The following is a 19,950-nucleotide window of genomic DNA, read 5'->3' as shown; positions in this document are numbered from 1 at the left end:
CGTCAGGACTACGTGACTAGCCGCGGAGTGTGGTCATGTGGATCGGCGTCTGTGGAGTGTGGTCATTCGGAGCAACGCTCCAGGAATGTGGTCATTCGGAGCAGCGCCCGCGGGGCGTGGTCATTCGGATCAGCGCCCGCGGAGTGTGGTCATTCAGAGCGCAGCGCCCTCAGAGTGTGGTCATTCGGAGCAGCGTGCACGGAGTGTGGTCATTCGGAGCAATGCCCGCGGAGTGTGGTCATTCACTGGTCCTGTCATGGTCCACCTCTTTGGGCCAGGACACGAGACAGCCTCTGATTAATTGGTGTGAGTTTAGGTTTATCACATGGTTTGTAATCTCGGATCGTATCGATATTGGTTGTTATCGATCCTGAAATATTGCCTAATCATGTGTAGGTTTGGTGGAGTGGCGTCTGGATCAATTAATCCGCTTGGATTGGGTGATCCGATCCGATACACTTGAAAACGTCCAAAAGGATTTTAAAACCCATATTTCGTTTTTTCTTAGGTTTTCACGCCATAAGGTAGCTTCTTCACCATCATCTCCTCCCAAGTCCCACTTCGATTTTTTCAACGTTTTTCACATATTTTTATTGAGTTTTTTTTCCAGTAAAGGCTTCCACGCAAAACAAAAGATTCCCCACTATCTTCTCCTTTTTTAGTTCACTACTTCGGCGCAACCTGTATGCTTTGATCTAAGTTGATAAAAAGCATTTGAGACTAATGCTAGTGTTCACAGTTCACTGCTTCTGAGCAAATTGTTTGATCCAAGTTAATAAATTTTATACTTATCAATAATGACTTCACTTTTAAACTATGTAAATAATTATTTTACTTCATTTTGAACTAGGGATGTAAATGGATAACCGAAATTCGAATCCGAATTCGCATCCGTATTCGTTTAGGGGCATCCGTATTCGTTTAGAGATATCCGGAAAATAATCCGAATACTCCGACTAAAATCCGTCCGAAAAAAAATCCGAATACTTAGTAATAAAAAATTAAGTAAATAATGATTTCAAGGGTTTTTGAAGATTAAATAAGTTCTAGAATATGATGAAAAGAGAATCATGATCTAAGAGATATGGATTGAGAGTGAATTGTATTCGCTAGGGGAGGGTCCGGGTTACACAAGGCGAGATGTAAGCGGATGGTCGAAAATCCGAATCCAATCCGCATCCGAATCCGTTTAGAGGTATCCGTATTCGACCAGGGAATATCCGACTCGATCACATCCGATCCGTATCCGATCCGAATCCGATCCGTTTACATCCCTATTTTGAACCCATCAAAGCATACAGATGTAAATTACAATTTTTTTGGATTTTTGGGGAGGATTTTCTCTATTTATTTTTCAATTTTTTAGTTTTTTTATATTATATTGGCCGATACAGATATCAATCCGAAACAGATAATATCGACCTAACCTATCCGATATCACACCACCTACAGATCCTGGCCGAGACATGAGCCGATCTATTAAAAAACAATTTCTTGATATTTTGGACCTATCCAGACTGATTTACACTGATTCGATACCGATCCGAATCAGTATCGCCCTTGACCAATCCAGAGACCGGATCCCTGGATATTGAACCTTGGTTGAGTATAAAATAGAGCGGGCCTTTGGGTCAATTGAACTATTGACTCAACTAAACACGCTACGCTAATGGTGATTAACATGAACCCTTCAGACGTGGACAAATCAATAATCTAAGAGCGTGTAATTTTTATTTGTTTTTTATTTATTTATTTTGGAATTGGGAGCTTATATATATATTTTTTAAATTCTTTTTTTGATAAACAAAAATCTAAGAGTGTTATATGGATGAAGATAGCTACCAAAAAAAAAAACAGTTATGTGGATGAAGATGGTCCTAAAAGGATTATTAAGATTCTTTTTTCTTTGCCAAGTTAATTGCATAATTTAAGAAGCGAATCACACAAAATGAAAAAAAAAAAATCAACTCAGATTACAAGATGATGAAGAGAGAGTAGCTAACTAGTTCCGTTGCAGATAAAAAATAGCTAAAAGCTACCTCAAGGGTGATAAAGATAGACCCACATCGGTTAGTGAAGGAAAGACAGTGGTTCTTATAGGACCCATTTGTTTAGAGGAGACTTAAGTGGGGTGGGACAATTGGGATAGAAAAATGCTGATGTGGCACTTCAAAATCTCACCCCAACCTTGTTTGGTTATCATGGGATGATGAACTTACAAAAGATAATGGAACATCATCAATTGCTTTGTTTGTTGATGTGGCACTTCAAAATCTCACCTCATAGTCAGTGAATGAGGGAAGATCATGGCAAAGATTGAACTTCCTCATGATGTCTTTTAAAATCATGAGGGTGACATTAAGCGCCTTAGACAATATCATGAGACGTACTTCCTTACATCATTAAGTTCATTTTTTTTATGGATAGACAACTAGTTTTTTTTTTTCTTTGTTTTTGGGTAGAATAGGCGGCTAGTTTAGTTGTTGAAATTTCTTAAACCGGAAAACATTTTGATGATTGGGTAATGCATCAATTTTTATAATTTTTTGGGTAGGTTTACCAAAAAAATATATTTCTGGCTAGAGAGTAATGCATCAATCGCTATATGGTCCCGTTTGTTTAGAGGGGTAGGTCAGATGGGGTTGGATTGTTGGGAAGTGACTCGAGGCTTGAAAAATCCAACCCTGAGCCGCTCTCAGGGTCGGATCGTACCAGATTGGCCCTGATTGGCCCTAATCATAGGGAGGAGGAAGAAAATGCATGGGCTATAATGGACCGGAGAGAAAATGATCAATTTTTCGTAAAATAACTCTATAATTTAATGTATCATATAACTTGTTATCTTCATATATAATATATTCTATAACAAAATGAGGGTGACATTTAAAGTTTATAATATATATACATATTATATCAATATATATTTTATAGTATAACTTAAAACATGATCAGGCTGGGCTGAGCCAGGCTTAACCCTCAAATATATATTTTATAGTATAACTTAAAACATGATCGGGCTGGGCCAAGCCAGGCTTAACCCTAGGCCTCAACCCCAGTCCGACCTGACTTGCCAGAAATTTCTAGCCCTGACCCGCCATAGGGTCAAATATTTCAGCCCAGACCCTGTTTGGGCTCAGGGCGGGTTCGGGCTGACAAGGCCAAACTTGCACCCCTAGATGGGACCTTGAAGTGCTACATCAACAGACAAAATAATTAATGATGTCTCCTGAACTTTTGTAAGTTCAGTCCAATTCTCCCACCCTACCTAAGTCCCCTCCAAACAAACGAAGCTTATAAAAAAAATGTTCTACAATGGTGGCAGGTTTCTCTGCTGCTTTAGGTTTAAAGACAATCACTGTACATATACAACCATGGTTTATTATTTGTCGGAAAGTTGCGCCCAAATCAACTATACTATTATTTTAATGGGGAAATGTTTTCTGTGCCGATGGCGTAGGCTACGCCCATACACATGGGGTGGGTGAAATGACCACCCTGCTCCCCTAAATGGCAAGCCCATGTGTCTGGACGCAGGCTATGCTACGGCACAGAAAACATCACCCCCCTATTTTAATTGTGTTAGTTCAAAAATCAGACCATATAACCTATCTTTCATCACATATTTTTAAAACCGTGGCCATTAGGTATAATTTTTTCGGTGGTTAAATTTACTGTAGTTTAATACCTAAGGGAATCCATTTATATAGCAAAAATTTATTATAACCACCGTTGAATGTTATATTTTAAGTGAAAAAATTTTCTATTATTATAAAGGACAAGAGATCTCTACTTGGTCGCATGGTCTCTACACCAGCGTCTAGACCAATGGGTGAGTATGCCAAGGTATCTACCCAATGGGCGACCTCATCTCGTGGTGCCCTATGAGAGGGTGTAGAAAACACCACCAAATAGAGATTTTTTCCCCCTAAAATAAGGGCTAACCGGTCATGTAGCCCTTGCACCAGCACATGGGCCAATGAGAGTATGCACATAGGCATTAGTTTATATGGTATTTTCAATTTCATTGGGGGTTGAACGATCTCTTTTCTCAAAGAGATCTATAGGAAGGTATCTCTTCAAGATTTTGTGGTTAAAGGATGATTTGTTAGATGATTTTAGGGTTTTTCGACTTTCAGTGCAATTTGGTAATTTTATTCTTTAATTTTGGTGGGGTTTAATCATAAGGGAGATTCCCTGAAACTAACGCCTAATGTCTAACGTTTAGACTATCGAATTGGACCACAGTGTTACAATGTTTTGACAGTAAGAGGAATTTGCAATTTATAAAGTTGTAAGGGTGCATTTGGATAAATAGGCATTTTTAAGGGGCATTTGTGAAAAAACCATAAATATATAACGAAGGTTTTAAAAATCGTCATCCAATATTATATTTTAATTAAAATCCTACAATTTTAATTGTAAAAATAAAATTTATCACCAGTATCTTTAAATTACCACAACAAATATTAAAGGTTTTATTATAAAAAAAAATAAAACCTACCAGCTCCGGTAGGGGTAGGTTTTCCCCACCACCTTACCACCTTTGGCACCGGCCACCCGCCCTCTGCCTTGCTTCCCCCTACACACCCAACCCCCTCGCACCTCGCCCTCGCCCTCGCCCTCGCCCTCGCCCTCGCCCTCTGCCCTTGCTCCTGTGCGCTCTCCGCTCCTCACAATCTGCCCTGCACACCGTCGACCCTCACACCCCTCCCCATGCGCCCTCCGCCAGCCCTTGCAACCCCTCTCTCTTCTTCTCCCTTCCCTGCCGCGCGCTCTTGCATCTTGTAAAAATAATCAGTTGGAGAGAGAGAGAAATCCATATATGGCTACAGTTATATAAAATCAGGATCAAATATAATTATATTATTTTACTTTTTATTAAAAATACTTGTCCTTCCACCATACTAATATGTCCAGTATTATAATATTATAACTACTAATAATAAATGTTATTTACTGGGTTTTTTCAGGTTTCCCTCACAATTTTCTGGTCGGCCAATTAAGACCCACGAAAAAGAATCTTTACACTTGGAACTTTGATTGTCCTTATTTCAATGTTATCGGGTCTCCCTTTCAAAATTAGGTGATTGAGACTTAGGGTTTTAAATTTTCCATGGTCCACTGGCAAAAATTTTGTCAGGCCATGATGATCCTCAAAATGGAATCTTTCCCCCTAGATGTTCGATTGACTTGATTTCAATGTCATCGGATCCCCTTCAAAATTACGTGTTGAGATATGGATTTTTCAATTTTCCATGGGCCCTTTACAAATTTCTTGTAGATCAATGATGGCTCTCGAAACAAAATCTTTTCCCCTCGATGTTTGATTGATCTTATTTCAATGTCACAGGATATCCCTTTAAAAATTAGGTTGTTTAGACTTGGGATTTTTAATTTTATAGGTGTCCTCACAATCTCACAATTTATTGTCGATAAATGATGACCTTTGAAACAATTTTTTTTTTCTCATGGAACTTCGATTGACCTGATTTTTATATCAGATCCCCTTTCAAAATTAAGTGGTTGATTATCTTCATAGGGCTGCAATTTTTTATAACCGCAACTATACAACCCTTTATACATAAGACACTAATGACATACTGTGTTTATGTGTAAGTTTGGCCCTGTCAACCCTGACCCACCCTAAACGTGAACAAGGCCTAGGCTGAATTTTACAACCCTAAAGGCGGGTTAGGGTTGAAATTTTCAGGCCCTGGATTAGGGTCAGTTTTGGCCGGATTGAGGCCTCGGCTAAGGGGGTGCAATCAAGGAGAGGAAGAGGAAAGGGATAAAAATGACAAAAACAAAATAAATATGGGGGGTGAGGGTGGGGACAGAATATAGGGGTGTCAACCGGTCAGGCTCGGTCGGGCTTAGTCGGGCCTCATGATGCTTAAAGTCTGCAATGTGACCACCCGTGTTAAGTATTTGGGCCGGGCTTGGTTGGGCTTTGGCTATAATCGAGCTAGTGTAATCGGGTCTTAACCGGATTGTAGGTATGTTTAACTCTAAACAGGCCTTAATCAAGTCTTAACAGATTAAGAGTAATAGAATATGCAACTTATGGTTTACCAAAAAAATATATATATGCAACTTATATTTTTCTTCCTCGCTTCTTAGGCTTATTAGTTTTTGATCAATGGTGAGAAAAAATTTCTAATCAGTAGTCCTTAAAATATGAGTAAATAAGTTAAGGGAGAATGTTCTCTGTGCCGCAGCGCAGCCTATGCAAGGGGCAGGATGATCATTGCACCCATCCCCATGTGCCTAGGCGCAGGCTGCGCTGCAGCACAGAGTACAGCACCCCATAAGTTAATCACGATCTCAATTAAACTCCAACGTCTTCTAGGTGTACTCATACTACATGGGATCAAGCTACTGCATCAGTTTTGATATGAGAATGTGACCATATTATAACATATATGTGTGTTAATAACCAAATACATTGACCAAGAGCTGAAAATTTTCAAGACCCATATTAAGTTAAAACTTGATCAATAAAGTTCATAAGGGTCCAAAACACAACAAATAGGTCAGGCTAGGGTCGGTCGGGCTAGCATTCAAACAGTCCGATCAGGTGCACAATGGGCTAGGACCCAACATCACGACCACCCGATTTCTAAATGAGCTAGGCCAGGCCCGGCAGGCCAGGCTTGGCATTGACACTCCTAGGTGGGTTACTGTTTCGGTTACTTTTATACTCAAACTCGATCTGATTAGTTCTGTTAATCAAAACATTGGGTGTTTAATTCTGTAAACCAAAAGCCAACGTTCGCTAATCTGGTAATTTTTCTTAAATTATTTTTATACCTATAAATACATAGAAATTCATTACAGTTTAAGACTTTTAATAAAGAGAAAGGGTTCTCTGAACAGCTGGAGTAGGATACATTAGTATTTCTAATTTGCTAAGTCTCTTTTCTGCAAACATAAAATGACCTTTCTACGCTCCCTGATATTGTACTGCTTGAATGCATCTCATTGTTCTACCAAAAAAAAAAAGAAAAAAGAATGCATCTCATCGAGAGAATAGAATATAAGAAGATGACGTGTCTAGACTCTAGACTGTGGGCACAGGCTAATGCAATTCGCGTAGAAATGCTCACTTGGTATGATCTTCGTGTAAAGATAAAACGCCACAGAAGCAATAGCTGGGCCCACCCAGAAAACCCAATGTCTATCCCACATGTGTCCTCCTCTAACAATCGCTGGTCCAAAACACCGTGCAGGGTTCAACCCGGCACCAGAGTACCCTTTTACCTGTGTCACCGCAACTGTCACATATATTGCCAGCCCCGCCATGATTCCGACTATTGAAAAACTGAAGACTGGCCCACAGCCCAGGGCTGGGCCACCAATGAATCTAATACTCCCGGCGGGAAAAAGGACAAAGAACATGGATAAGATCTCAAGCCAAAGCCCTTGGCTCGTTCCAATGCCTACAGTGGTTGGGCCTTCTGGGCCTTGTACGATGACACCAAGGCGACAGCCCCCAAGCGCGTACTTTTCCCCAATTTGGTTGCTGACTACGGCCTTGAATGCCAAGGCGCCGAACACGGCACCGGCGCATTGGGCTACTATGTAAATGACAGCTCGAGACACAGAGATGAGGCCCATAAGTGCAGCGCAGAAGGAGACGGCAGGGTTGAGGTGGCCACCGGAGATTGGGAAGGTGGTGAGGAGCATAATTGTGATTATGACGGCGGCGAGGATAGACATTAAGAGTCTTGGTGATTCTTTTTCGGTCTCTAAGGTACCGACGACCATCACGTCCATTGCAAAACATGCGGTGGCCATGCCCAGTAATTCTGCGAAGGTTGCTCGCCACGTCTGACATGTGTATAAGATAGATTCATTAATTAATTAATTAATGAGAATTGTCACAAAAAGCGTCCCCTCCGGTTTCTGTCCGGCCCAGTTCCCGAGTACTTGTAATAAAGGACTATAATGATCACTTTATCCCTGTCCAGACATTCTGCATAGTTGGGTCTAACTAAGGGTGTCAAAGTCAAATCAAAATCGTAATTATGTTTTAAAGTTGAGGTCATTTAATTAAATGGTTCAAATTGAATTAATCTATTTAACCGAATAAAATCGTTGAACTCTCTTAAATGTACATAAGTGTACCAAAAGCAAGCTGAAACTATTTATCGAAATCGAATCGAATCGAACCGTTTAAAATCGAAACTGTGAAATCGTTTAATAAATGATTCGATTATGATTTCAAAATGGAGACCATTTATTTAAACGGTTTAAACTAAGTCGAACCGTTTAACACCCTTAATCTGTGCACCCCTTATTACAGGCACTAGAGAACTGGGCCAGACAAGAAACTGGAGGAGATAATATTCCCACAAAAAAGCACTTTCTTATTCTTCTTCTTCTTTACTTAGCAGTTTCTACACTAACCTTCAAGGAAGTGAACTCTTCCAATCCCAACCTTTTACCGAAGGTTCGCATGAACCTTTTATTGAAGGAAGTGAGCTCTTCCGATCCCAACCTTGATCGCATGAATAAATAAAACTTTCTACTCGAGGTAGTAGAAGGCACTTTAGGGTCTTCCAAGCTGCAAAAACCCATAAAGTGAATTTCATAGAAAGGGAAAAAAAAATTATGAAGAAATGATCCTTCTCTACTGGGGAACACAGGAGACTGGAATTAAACTAAAGAAGTAAGTAATTGCCTTAGTGGAGAAGATGCTGATTGGATTCTATTATCAACGAGGTGGGAAATCTGGAGACTCTCTTCGTCTTTCACAACCACCACATCTACGTCCATTGATCTCTTCTTCTTTCACAACTATCCGTATATGTTAGTGAGTGCGTGCCTTTTTTTGGTGAAAAAAATTGGTTACCAAAAATCTATAACAAGGATGTGTATGTATAGAAATAGGTGGACTCTTCTATATTTTACTTTGATCGCACGCCTGCCACATAAATTTTATTTTTTGGTCAAAGAAGGAAATACAAAGGTACTTCAGATTTGGGTGATGACTTACGTAATTAATTTTCATTCCGTTAACATTAAAGAAATACATTTTGAAATAAAAAATAGAGAGAAAATTTTCATCCACTGTGTGTGAAAGGAAAAGTACAACCATCAATGGGCATAAATTTTTGCCTTTTATCCACGATGATGGTTGAGATTAAGGCAGTGTTTGGTATGCATTCTTGGAATGTAGTCTAGATTAATAACACGTTTTGACATCATAGAAGTATCATATTATTGTAGTTATAGTTTTAGTTATTTTATTAAATCATGGGAAGTTATTATTAGTGGATAATAGTGGAAGGAGAAGTGGTGGAGTTCCGTAATTAGAAGTATCATCTTAAATCATTGGGAAAATTACATAATTTTGAGGAGGATCGGTATAATTTTTTAAACTACAGTTTTTTTTATTTATAATTTTTCTTAAATTATTTTCTCTTAAGTTGATCTTGAGAAGAGGACCCGACGACCTCCCAATTGCTCCAAGACATTTGACGGCTTCGTCCATAAAGCCCCAAATCCTTGTCCCCTCTCTCTCTTATCTTCCCCTATTATCTTTCTCTCATCTCTCTCTCCGTATTATTTCTTTTCTTCTTATTATTTTATTTTTGTAGATTATCTTGCACGTAACATATCGTTTGGTATGCATTCTCGATCTCAAATCCTAGAATACATCGAAGAATGTGCCACATTCTAGAATACATCTTATTACGTGGTTTCAATTGGGAGAGTCCTAAGTTTCCATATTTGTGTTGATTACATAAATAAATAATTTTCATTCATGTAACACCCTTAAAGAAATACAATTTCAAAGAGAGTTTTTTTTTTATTTTTATACCAAAATAAAAATACAAAATTCTCCCTCCTAGAAACAAAGGGAATCTTAATTAAACTATGTTTGGATGCTAAAAAAAAGAAAAAAAGACCTTTGAGTCCATTAAACTATTTTAGCACGTACATGATCGATAAACGATCACATTGAGTGATAACAACATATTCTAATGATGATTTATAAGCACTCTAACTGTACACGCTACTCTAATGATGATTTATTAACATAAAAGAACCCTTTCCCTTCTGGCGTGGACAAACTAATAATTTAAGATTGTTATGTGGATGAAGATGATCCTACAAGGATTGGGATTCATGGGTGGCTGGCTTCATTCAAGATGTGCAATTATAAGAAGCGAATAGTCAACTCAGATGACAGCAAGAAGAGAGAGCAACTATACGCTAGCACATTTTTTTTTTAAGGATAGGTAGGCAAGGAAGAAGAACTCCATCAACAGTCCCATGAGTCTATCTCTCTCTTCCCTATTTGAAAAGACAATTTTGCCCCCTTAGTTCAAGGAGGAGAGAGATAGACACCTACGCCAGCACTCTTGAACAGAAAACTGCTTCCCATTTCTTTATTGGCTGAATGATTCTGCTGAATGTCTCTCTCGTCTCTCTCTCTCTCTGGAGAGTCGCTGCCGGCCTTTATATATTGAAATCAAATTGAGAGATATAATGAAACTGAATATCCTAGGAAATCACAAACCTGACGCAATCTTACAAACATGAACACCAAAATCAACATGAAATCGAAAGAAAATAATTCAATATCATCTGTGATAAACATGTGCACTCCAGCTGGAATTGGTTGATATTCATAAACAGGAAAACACTTAATGATTGGGTAGTAATGCATCAATTAATACGGCTATCTTTGTTCTCAAAAAAAGAAGAAATATCAATAAGATAAAAATCATGATGATGCAATGATTGATTTATGTATCTATCTTTCTATTCAAACATAGACACCAATAAAAGTGTTCTATCGAGGTGACAATTTTTGTCGTTGTAGGTTAAAAAACAAGAATCGTAGTTTATTATTCATCGAAAAGTTACGCCCAAATTAAGGGTGTCAAAAAAACCCGGACAGCCCAAGCCCGGATAGGGTTGGGCCTATCATTAAATAGGGTTGGGCCAGGTCTAAGTTGAGGCCCTGGCCCTGAAAAGTCCAGCCCTATCCTATATTACATATTTCGATTGACTTGATTTTAATATCATCGGATTCCCCTTAAAAAATTAGCTGTTGAAATCTAGGATTTTCGATTTTCCATAGTACCCTTATAAATTTCTTCTGAACCAATGAAGGCTCTCAAAAAGAAACCTTTTTCCTTTGAAGTTCGACTGACCTGATTTCAATGTTATTGGATCTCCCTTTCAAAATTAGGTTGCTTAGACTTGGGATTTTCAATTTTATAGGTCTCTAATAATTTCTTGTTGACAAATGATGGCCCTCGTAACAAAACCTTCCTCATGGAACTCTAATTCGCCGAATTTCAATATCGGATCTCCTTTTTAAAATTAGGTGGTTGATTATCACTGTTGATTATCTACATAGGGTTGTGAATTTTTGTAACCGCAGCTAACAACCCATTATACATATAGCGATGGTTTAAAAAAAATATTATGGAACACATACATAGAGCAGTGGTATTTTATAACTACAGTTATATATCCTCACACCAACATTATTTGGTGGAAATTTGACGGAATTGTTGTTTGGACATTCAGGTGGCAATTTATAGTCACCACCATATGTATACATATAGCGGCGGTTTTCTATAACCGCTGCTACATGTCTTGCATTTCACAATGGTTGATAAGTGTATTGGATAAAGTTGTATAACCGCCAATATATGCTTGTAATGTTTTCACCATATGTGGGCTAGCATCCAATCATTGTATAGTATGGACTAATGGATGAGTGTTGATTGATGGGCATGGTAGGATGAAGCCCTATGCGGGAGGTGGTCTTCCTAGTGGGTAGAGGCTTCAGTGTACACGTTCTAAAAAATATAAAAAACGATGTTATGTGTGTACCTGAACTGTTTTTATAGGAGACATGAACTGTTTTTAATTACAGAATTGGTCCTTGATCCCAGTCTATTTAATGTTAGCAATCCCCATTAATTGTTAACCTTAGCAATTATATAGAGAATGAAGTAGACAAAACTGACAGATGGAGAAAAGAGGTTTTGAGGAATTCTTCAACAAGCGATATGGATCTGGGCATGGTTTCAATTGAATCTCCATTATTATTTATTGTTCATGTTCAATGATTAATCATATTGATACTATAAAATATTCTAACAATGCCCACATACAACGAGAGTTCTGTATAACCGCAGTTAATAAGTATATGGGATAAAGTTCTTTGCATGGGGGGTGAAGGAAGCGCCCAGACACATGGGGGTGGGCAAAATGACTGTCACATGCCCTTGAACTCCCAAAATCCCACCCCATGTGTCTATGCGTAGCGTGCACCAAAATGTACTCCTAGGTTGAGAAGGTGTGCCCTAAGTATACATAGTAGCAATTTTATTCAAAGCGTCACTATATGTTCATTTTACTATTGTTTTCTATAAACAACAGCAATAGTCATCTATGCATATATTCAATGACAGTAGTTTAAAACTCCCATTTATACCTAGTTTTAGCAATGGTTCTCAACAACAACCAACATATTCGTCGCCAAAGTAATGTCGAGCGCTTTTCTAGTAGTGAATATTCACACAAATAAATTGTTCCATGTTGAATAACCTCACCTAAAAGTGAGTGTAAATGATATGACTAAGGGCAAAGAGAATAAGTTAAAAAAATATTGGCAGAAGTTTTCATGCATAGCCTGCATGGAGGCCAGCTGGATGGGCATAAATGTCCATCCAAAATGATCAAAAACACCCCCACCCCTGATGGGAGGAATCTCCAGTGCACGACTCTTGTCCCAAAAAATCTGTTATAATTTAACTTGCTTATAAACATAGAAATTTATTACAGTTTACAAATTTTAATAAAAGGAAAAAAAATTTCTGAACCGCTAGAGTAAGATATATTAGCATTTCTATGTTTCTTTCTTCCAAATATAAAATGCCCTTTACAACTTCATGTATATTATACTGCTTTATTGCATGTCATTGATGCGTTCCTCCATGCCGCTTGTTCAAAGAACTCTCTCCCTTTAATAAACAAATTAAGAAACAACTTATGTAATGGAACTAATAATCATATAGTAACTAGGATTGCCCGTAGAAATGCTCACTAGGTATGATCTTCGTGTAAAGATAAAAAGCCACAGTAGCTATAGCTGGGCCCACCCAGAAAACCCAGTGCCTGTCCCACATGTGTCCACCCATAACAATCGCTGGTCCAAAACACCGTGCAGGGTTCAACCCGGCACCATTGTACCCCTTCACCTGTGTCACCGTAACTGTCACATATATCGCCAACCCCACCATGACGCCGATTATTGAAAATTTGAAGACTGGCCCACGGCCCAGAGCTGGCCCACGAAGGTATCCAATACTTGCGGCAGCAAAAAGGATAAAGAACATGGATATAGTCTCAAGCCAAAGCCCTGGGCCCGTCCCAATACCCATAGTGTAGGGTCCGTTTGGGCCCTCTACGATAACGCCAAGGTTGCAACCCCCAAGCATGTAGGTACTCCCAATTTGGTGGCTCACTACGGCCTTGAATGCAAGGGCGCCGATAATGGCACCGGCGCATTGAGCTACAATGTAAATGGCTGCTCGAGACACAGAGATGAAGCCCATAAGTGAGGCGCAGAAGGAGATGGTAGGGTTGAGGTGCCCACCGGAGACTGGAAAGGTGGCGAGGAGCATAATTGATATGATGACGGCGGCGAGGACAGACACTTTGAGGATTTGTGATTCTGTTTCGACATTTAAGGTGCCGACGACCATCGTGTCCATTGCAAAACATGCGGTTGCCATGCCCAGAAATTCTGCAAAGGTTGCTCGCCACGTCTGAGATATATATATAAGATACATGCAATTAATCAATAAGAATGTCACAAAAAGCAACAAACCTCAGGTTCCTTGCCCGGCTCAGTTCTCCAGTGCCTCTAATAAGAGGGTGAACCTCGCCCATGCAATGTGTTCGAGGAGAGGTGGAATGATCATTACCCTCCTTGATAAGTGAACCTTTATCTGTTGTATTTCCTGGCTAGGTCCATTTCCCCAAGTTCTTCAAGCATAGGGGTGGAAATGATAGGTGGGATCCACCCTCCTCTATTAGAGAAACTTAGAAAAAGGGAGAAGATAAAAAATACCTGATAAAGGCACTGGGGAATTGGGCGGGGGCAAGGAACCGAAGGGAATAAAAAGCACATCTCCTTCGTCTTCCTTACTTGGCTGTTTCTGCACTTACCTTCAAGGAAGTGAACTCTTCCAATCCCAGCCTTAGACTGAAATTTCGCATGAACCAGTTACCGAGGGTTCGCATGACACTTTTACTGAAGGTTTTCATGAACTTTTTACTCAAGGTGGTAGAAGAGTCTTTAGGGTCTTCCAAGCTGCAAAGCCCCATAAAGTGAATTTCTTGGAAAGGAAAAAAAAAGAAAGAAAAAAGGTGGAGAAATGATCTTTCTCTACTGGGGAGCACAGGAGACTGGAATTAACCTAAAGAAGTAAGTACTTGCCTTATTGGAGAAGATAAAGGTTGGATTCTGTTACTACCAACCAGGTGTGAAATCTGGAGACTCTCTTCATCGTTCACAACCACCACATTTGCGTCCATTGATGAAGCCCTCCTCCAGTTTTCTTTACTGCAGTGTGTGTTAGTACCTGGGTGCTTTGTTTTTTTTTTTTCTTCTTTTCTTTGAATTGATTACCAAACTCTTCAGCGAGGTTGGTTTGTTTATATAGTTAGTTTTGTCGCCCGGCCTGCCACTTACTTTTATTTGGTCAATGAAGGGAATTCAGTGGTAGTTCTCATTTGGGTGAAGACTTATGTAATTACTTTTCATTTTTTTAATTTAAAGAAATACTTTTTCATTAAATAAAAATAAGGTAAAGTTTTCTTCATCCACCGTGTGTCTCAAGAATAGTTGGAAATTTGGATTTTGACTAGGGCGAGTCACCTGAGTCGAGTCTAAATTTTGGAAAACCTGGTTAAGAGTCATCGAGTAGACTAGGTCAAGGTAAAAGACGATGAGATTGTGTCATAAATTGTCCAAATCGAATAAGACTGAGTATTTTTATCCGAGTCATCACAAACTCGGCAAATTTAGTCATTTTTTAAAAGATCATAAAGTTGATTCACTTAGAAACTGAGTTCAGTAAAATAGTAAATTCTTATTCTAAAACAGTCAGAAACCTTCAAATCCTCGATTCCCTTCTCTTGTTCAATGGTAAAAAATCAAAATGCATTGATATGTGATTCCTTGTTTTTTTACCCTGGTTTTCTCATATTTATTATGTATATTTTCTGATTGTCTACTTGTATTAAAATTTTTAAAAAACTTGACTAGCCTTGATCGGATTTGATAAGGCCGAATCACTAGATTTTTCTGAAAGACGAATTGAGTAAAAAAACATGATTTTCCAACATTAGTCTCAAGTAACAATATAAGCATCAATAGGCATTAATGTCTACTCCCTTATTTACGATGGTTGAAAATACGTTCACAATTGCACAATACCTTATGGATAAATAGAAACCCAAAATAACAGCATTGCTGATTTTCTGGTCGGAAGGGTACTGTCCATTGTGTGTAGGACAATTTAACGTAATTCCGATACATGAATCTAGGAGATGTGTCTTTCTCTTCCCTTGAGTATTTTGCGCATGGTTTGAATAAAAATCTCCCTTTCCCCTCACTGAGGGGGTTGGGGTGTTTGCATAAAAAAAAAATAATAATTTGAAACCCATCAGTAAAGGGTTATGGGAAAAGTCAGTCTTAAAAGTTAAAACGAAAAATATATACTAAACATTGTCTTCTTCACGAGGTCATACTTCTTGTATGTCAATGTGATAGAGAACTTTACACCAATACCCTAAAAAAACAAAAAAGATGGACAACTTTACACTTGTCTAATATTATTGATTCCATGAAACTTTAAACTAACTTTTATACTGAAATTTGACCAAAACTCAATTGTATATCAATTTTCCAAGCTTGTTCCATGATAAAAATAGTCTGTAATTGTATAACGTTCTCTATCACATGAAATGAAAAGTTGACCTTCCCACATGTGACGAAATTAAGATTGTGAAAAAGATAGCTGTTTTGCCAAATTTTAGGTTATGTTTGGTTGCAAGGAAAATTAAAAGGGAATAAAAATAAAATTTTTTTTATCTAAAATGAAAATTTTTGCATTCATTGTTCAATATGATTGTATAAACTACTTAAATTTCTTACCACATTTAATAATGATACTCTTTATAAGCAAAATTTATTTTATTTTTCAAATCTAAGGGATTTGGATGCAAAGTAAAATGAAATTTAATAATCGAATATAAATTGATTTGGAGTTAGTCATATAATCATGTGGAATAATGTTTACATAGTTACTTTTTTAGGTTTGAAATTTCACTTCCCTTTAATTTCTCTTGCAACCAAACGGAGCTATAAAGAATGAAGATAGAAACTAGAAGCTCGCAGATTGAGCGTTCGGAATTATATAAGATTGTGTTATTCATTTTTTTTTTTTTTTTTTTTTTAAGGGGGGGGGGGGGGGGGGGGGATGGTGGGGTTTGCTAAATTGGACTGAATCAAACGATCTTGTTCCCTTCATCCATCTAGATTAAAACCCCATGATTTCATGCAACGTAATGTTGAGTATATATTCACACACACAGTATGAGACATAATGACCATCCCAACCCCATGCATGAAAAGTAAAAATTCCACCCCCAATTGATGCTTCTGTGTGTATTTCTATTGCTTTCCATACTGGTGCAAGTGTCATGCTCTCGGACAGAGATCTTTTGCCCTTTTTTATTTCGTAAATCTAAAAAATTATCCCTTAAAAAATCTATTTTAACATAACTTGATCAGAAACAGATTAATCTTAAAAAAATTGTATATATAAACTAAAAAACAGCCTCTGTTACAAAGCAGGGGGTAAGGCTGCATACATTTGCCCCTCCCAAACCCAACCATGGCGAGGGCTCTCATTCACGGATAGCTCTTTTACATAGATTTCGTTTTTATGTAAAAATACATAGAAATTCATTACAGTTTATAAATAGATATCCCGGAAGCCGGGATTCGGTGCAACGGTAACGGAACTAGGATTGTGCGTAGAAATGCTGATCCGGTACAATCTTGGTGTAAAGATAAAACGCCACGGACGCTATACCTGGGCCCACCCAGAAAACCCAGTGCCTGTCCCAAAGGTGTCCACCCATAACAATCGCTGGCCCAATACACCGTGCAGGATTCAACCCTGCACCAGCGTACCCCTGCACCTGTGTCACCGTCCCTGTTACATAAACCGCCATCCCAACCATGATTCCGATAATTGAATAATTGAAAACTGGACCCTTTGTCAGGGCTGGGTTACGAACGAACCCGATACTTCCAGCGGAATAAAGAACCATGAACATAGATAGGATTTCAAGCCAAAGCCCTTGGCCCGTTCCAACACCCATAGTGTAGGGCCCGTTTGGGCCCTGTACGATGACGCCAAGGTTACAACCCCCAAACGAAAAAGTAGTACCGATTTGGTTGCTGACTACGGCCTTGAATGCCAACGTGCCAAACACGGCACCGACGCTTTGGGCTACAATGTACATGAAAGCGCGAGACACAGAGACGAGGCCCATTAGTGCGGCGCAGAAGGAGATGGCTGGGTTAAGGTGACCACCAGAGACTGGGAAAGTGGCGATAAGCATAATTGAGATGATGACGGCGGCGAGTATAGACATTAAAAGGATTCCAGTTTGTGGGTCCGTCTCTAAGGTGCCGACGACCATCACGTCCATTGCAAAACATGCCGTGGCCATGCCCAGAAATTCTGCAAATGTTGCTCGCCATACCTGATATTTTTATATATATATATATAAGAAAAGATAGCATTAATTGATGAGAATATCATAAAAATCATTACTTGTGTTTGCTATGTATTCTAGGTCGATTTTGTATTTTTCAAATGATAAAAATAACTATTTTTATAATCTGAGAATACGAAATCGGCTTAGAATGTATTCCAATAATGCATACCAAACACCGCCTTCTCGGCGGTTTTTGAACTTACCTCGAAGCAATTGAAGTCTTCCAATCCCAACAATTTACTCAAGGTAGCAGGCTCTGTCATCGTCTTCCCTTCATCTTCATAGTCAATGACTTTTCCACTGTTAATGGCTTCTAAGCTGCAAATTAAAAACCCATAAAGTGAATTTCGTTAAAAACAAAAATTATTCTTCTCTACTGGGAAGCTCACATAAGTTATATTAGAATTCTGTACTTACCTTGGTGTATTAGTGACAGATTGGATTCTCTTACTGTTACCAAGAGAATGGATTCTGTTACTGTGACCAACGGAGTGGGGAAGACGGAGACTGTCTTCGTTATTCAGAGCCACTGCATTTGCCTCCATCGATTTCTGTTCCTGGGTGTTCTTTGTTTGTCTCCGCCTTCCCCTTCGAATGGCACAGCAAACTCTTTAGCTAGCAAGGATGGCTATATATAGGAATAGCCAAGTTTTAGGGTAATTCAATTTTGGATGACTAGTTAAATAAATAAATTACAAAATAAATAAAATCGGCTAAACAATGTATTCTTCACGAGGTCATATACTTCCATGGCAAGTCCTTGTGCTAGAAAACCTTACAATTATCTCTCATTATGGATTTCATGAAACCTTGAATTTTATTCTCGGGAGAGTGTTCTCGAGCGCAGGGATCATGTGTGTGCGACAGCCAATGAGAATGTGTGTTGTAGCATCTCAGAGTGGAATCTCCATCCTTCATGGGGGTAGGACAATCATTCCCCCCGGCCCCCTCCCCAACGGGTTTGGGTGTGGCTGCGTGCAGCAACCAATACGAGCACGCCTTGTGATATCTAAGAGGCAGAATTTCACCTTTCATGGGGTGGGGAGGTCTTTTCGCCCCCATGGTCTTTGGGTGTGGCCTATTCCCTCCCCATAAGGGCCACAAGAATATTTTCTTTATTTTTATGTTGAATATTCAATTGGAAAAAGTTTTCATACATGACTGTTTAAGCATATTATGTGAGAGGGTGAGAGTTTCAAGGCATTAATTAATGGGTGGGGGTTTATGACTATTCCAAGTCTTTGTGAGAGGAAACACAACCATGCATTCTTTCACGGCCGGTGTATGAAAACTTTTCCTTTTTCAATTTTTCAAATTTATTCCGCTGAAAATTATGTGGTGATATCATAGCATCTTCAATCGAATGAACCCTTCCATACCTACCACATGAAAAAGCCGCAAAATGGCATTATTCACAAACCCTTTGGATATTTAGTTTTCCCACATACGTGTATTATAAATATTTCCAAACCTTCAAGAATGAGAATAGAATCTAGAAGCTTGTAAATTGAACGTTTAGAATTCCATAAAGTTGCGTTGATTTTTTTTTTTTTTTTTTTTGGGTGGTGGTGGGAGATTTGCTAAATTGGATTTAATCGAACTATCCTGTTCTGTATGAATGTCATCTAGGTTACAATTCCATGATTTTTTTATTTATGAGGTTCCCACCTTATATAGGTGGACCTATTAGAAATTAAGGGAGAAAATATATTACATTAATAAAAGGAAAAATGTTTTCTGTGCCAGGGCTAAGGGTGTCATTTGGTTCGATTTTGTTTATTCGGTTTAGTTCAAGATACAAAATATAGAAACCAAAATTGAACCAAATCAAGAATAGGAACACATTTTCAAAACCAAATCCAAATCGAACCGACAAAAAATTATAGCTTTTGAAACAAAATCAAACCAATTTATTCTGGTTTGATTTGATTCGATTTTAAAGGATCATTTTCGGTTTTGGTTTTCAGTTCTAAATTGTCACCCTTAGCTGGGTGCGTAGTCTACGCCTAGATACATGGGGGTGGGCAAAAATGATCGCCCCGCCCCCCGAATGGTGGTAATGCCACCCTCATGTGTTCGGGCATAGCTTGTGTTGCGGCACAGAGAACATTGACA

At 38.7% G+C, this 19,950-nt stretch overlaps 1 protein-coding gene across 1 annotated transcript; it reads right to left on the bottom strand.

The window, feature by feature from the left end:
* Positions 1 to 7,053: 7,053 nt before the first annotated feature.
* Positions 7,054 to 8,778, bottom strand: LOC122658967 (probable aquaporin TIP3-1). Its single transcript, XM_043854136.1, has 3 exons — positions 8,684 to 8,778; positions 8,410 to 8,566; positions 7,054 to 7,830 (listed from the first exon to the last, which is right to left on the bottom strand). The coding sequence occupies exons 1-3, from the start codon at positions 8,776 to 8,778 to the stop codon at positions 7,054 to 7,056; spliced, it is 1,029 nt and encodes a 342-aa protein (XP_043710071.1).
* Between the last annotated feature and the right edge of the window lie 11,172 nt (positions 8,779 to 19,950).

Source organism: Telopea speciosissima, chromosome 4 (genome assembly GCF_018873765.1).
Source record: "Telopea speciosissima isolate NSW1024214 ecotype Mountain lineage chromosome 4, Tspe_v1, whole genome shotgun sequence".
Classification (NCBI taxonomy): Eukaryota; Viridiplantae; Streptophyta; class Magnoliopsida; order Proteales; family Proteaceae; genus Telopea; species Telopea speciosissima.
This window is presented reverse-complemented; position numbering and strand designations above follow the sequence as displayed.

What these genes read in the sequence shown, in the direction of transcription:
- LOC122658967 (XM_043854136.1), bottom strand. Translation starts at nt 8,778, where the DNA reads ATGGACGTAGATGTGGTGGTTGTGAAAGACGAAGAGAGTCTCCAGATT. An exon ending in TCAGCATCTTCTCCACTAAG is followed by an intron (nt 8,567 to 8,683) that starts GCAATTACTTAC and finishes GGGTTTTTGCAG; the next exon opens with CTTGGAAGACCCTAAAGTGC. An exon ending in AAGAGTTCACTTCCTTGAAG is followed by an intron (nt 7,831 to 8,409) that starts GTTAGTGTAGAA and finishes TACACATGTCAG; the next exon opens with ACGTGGCGAGCAACCTTCGC.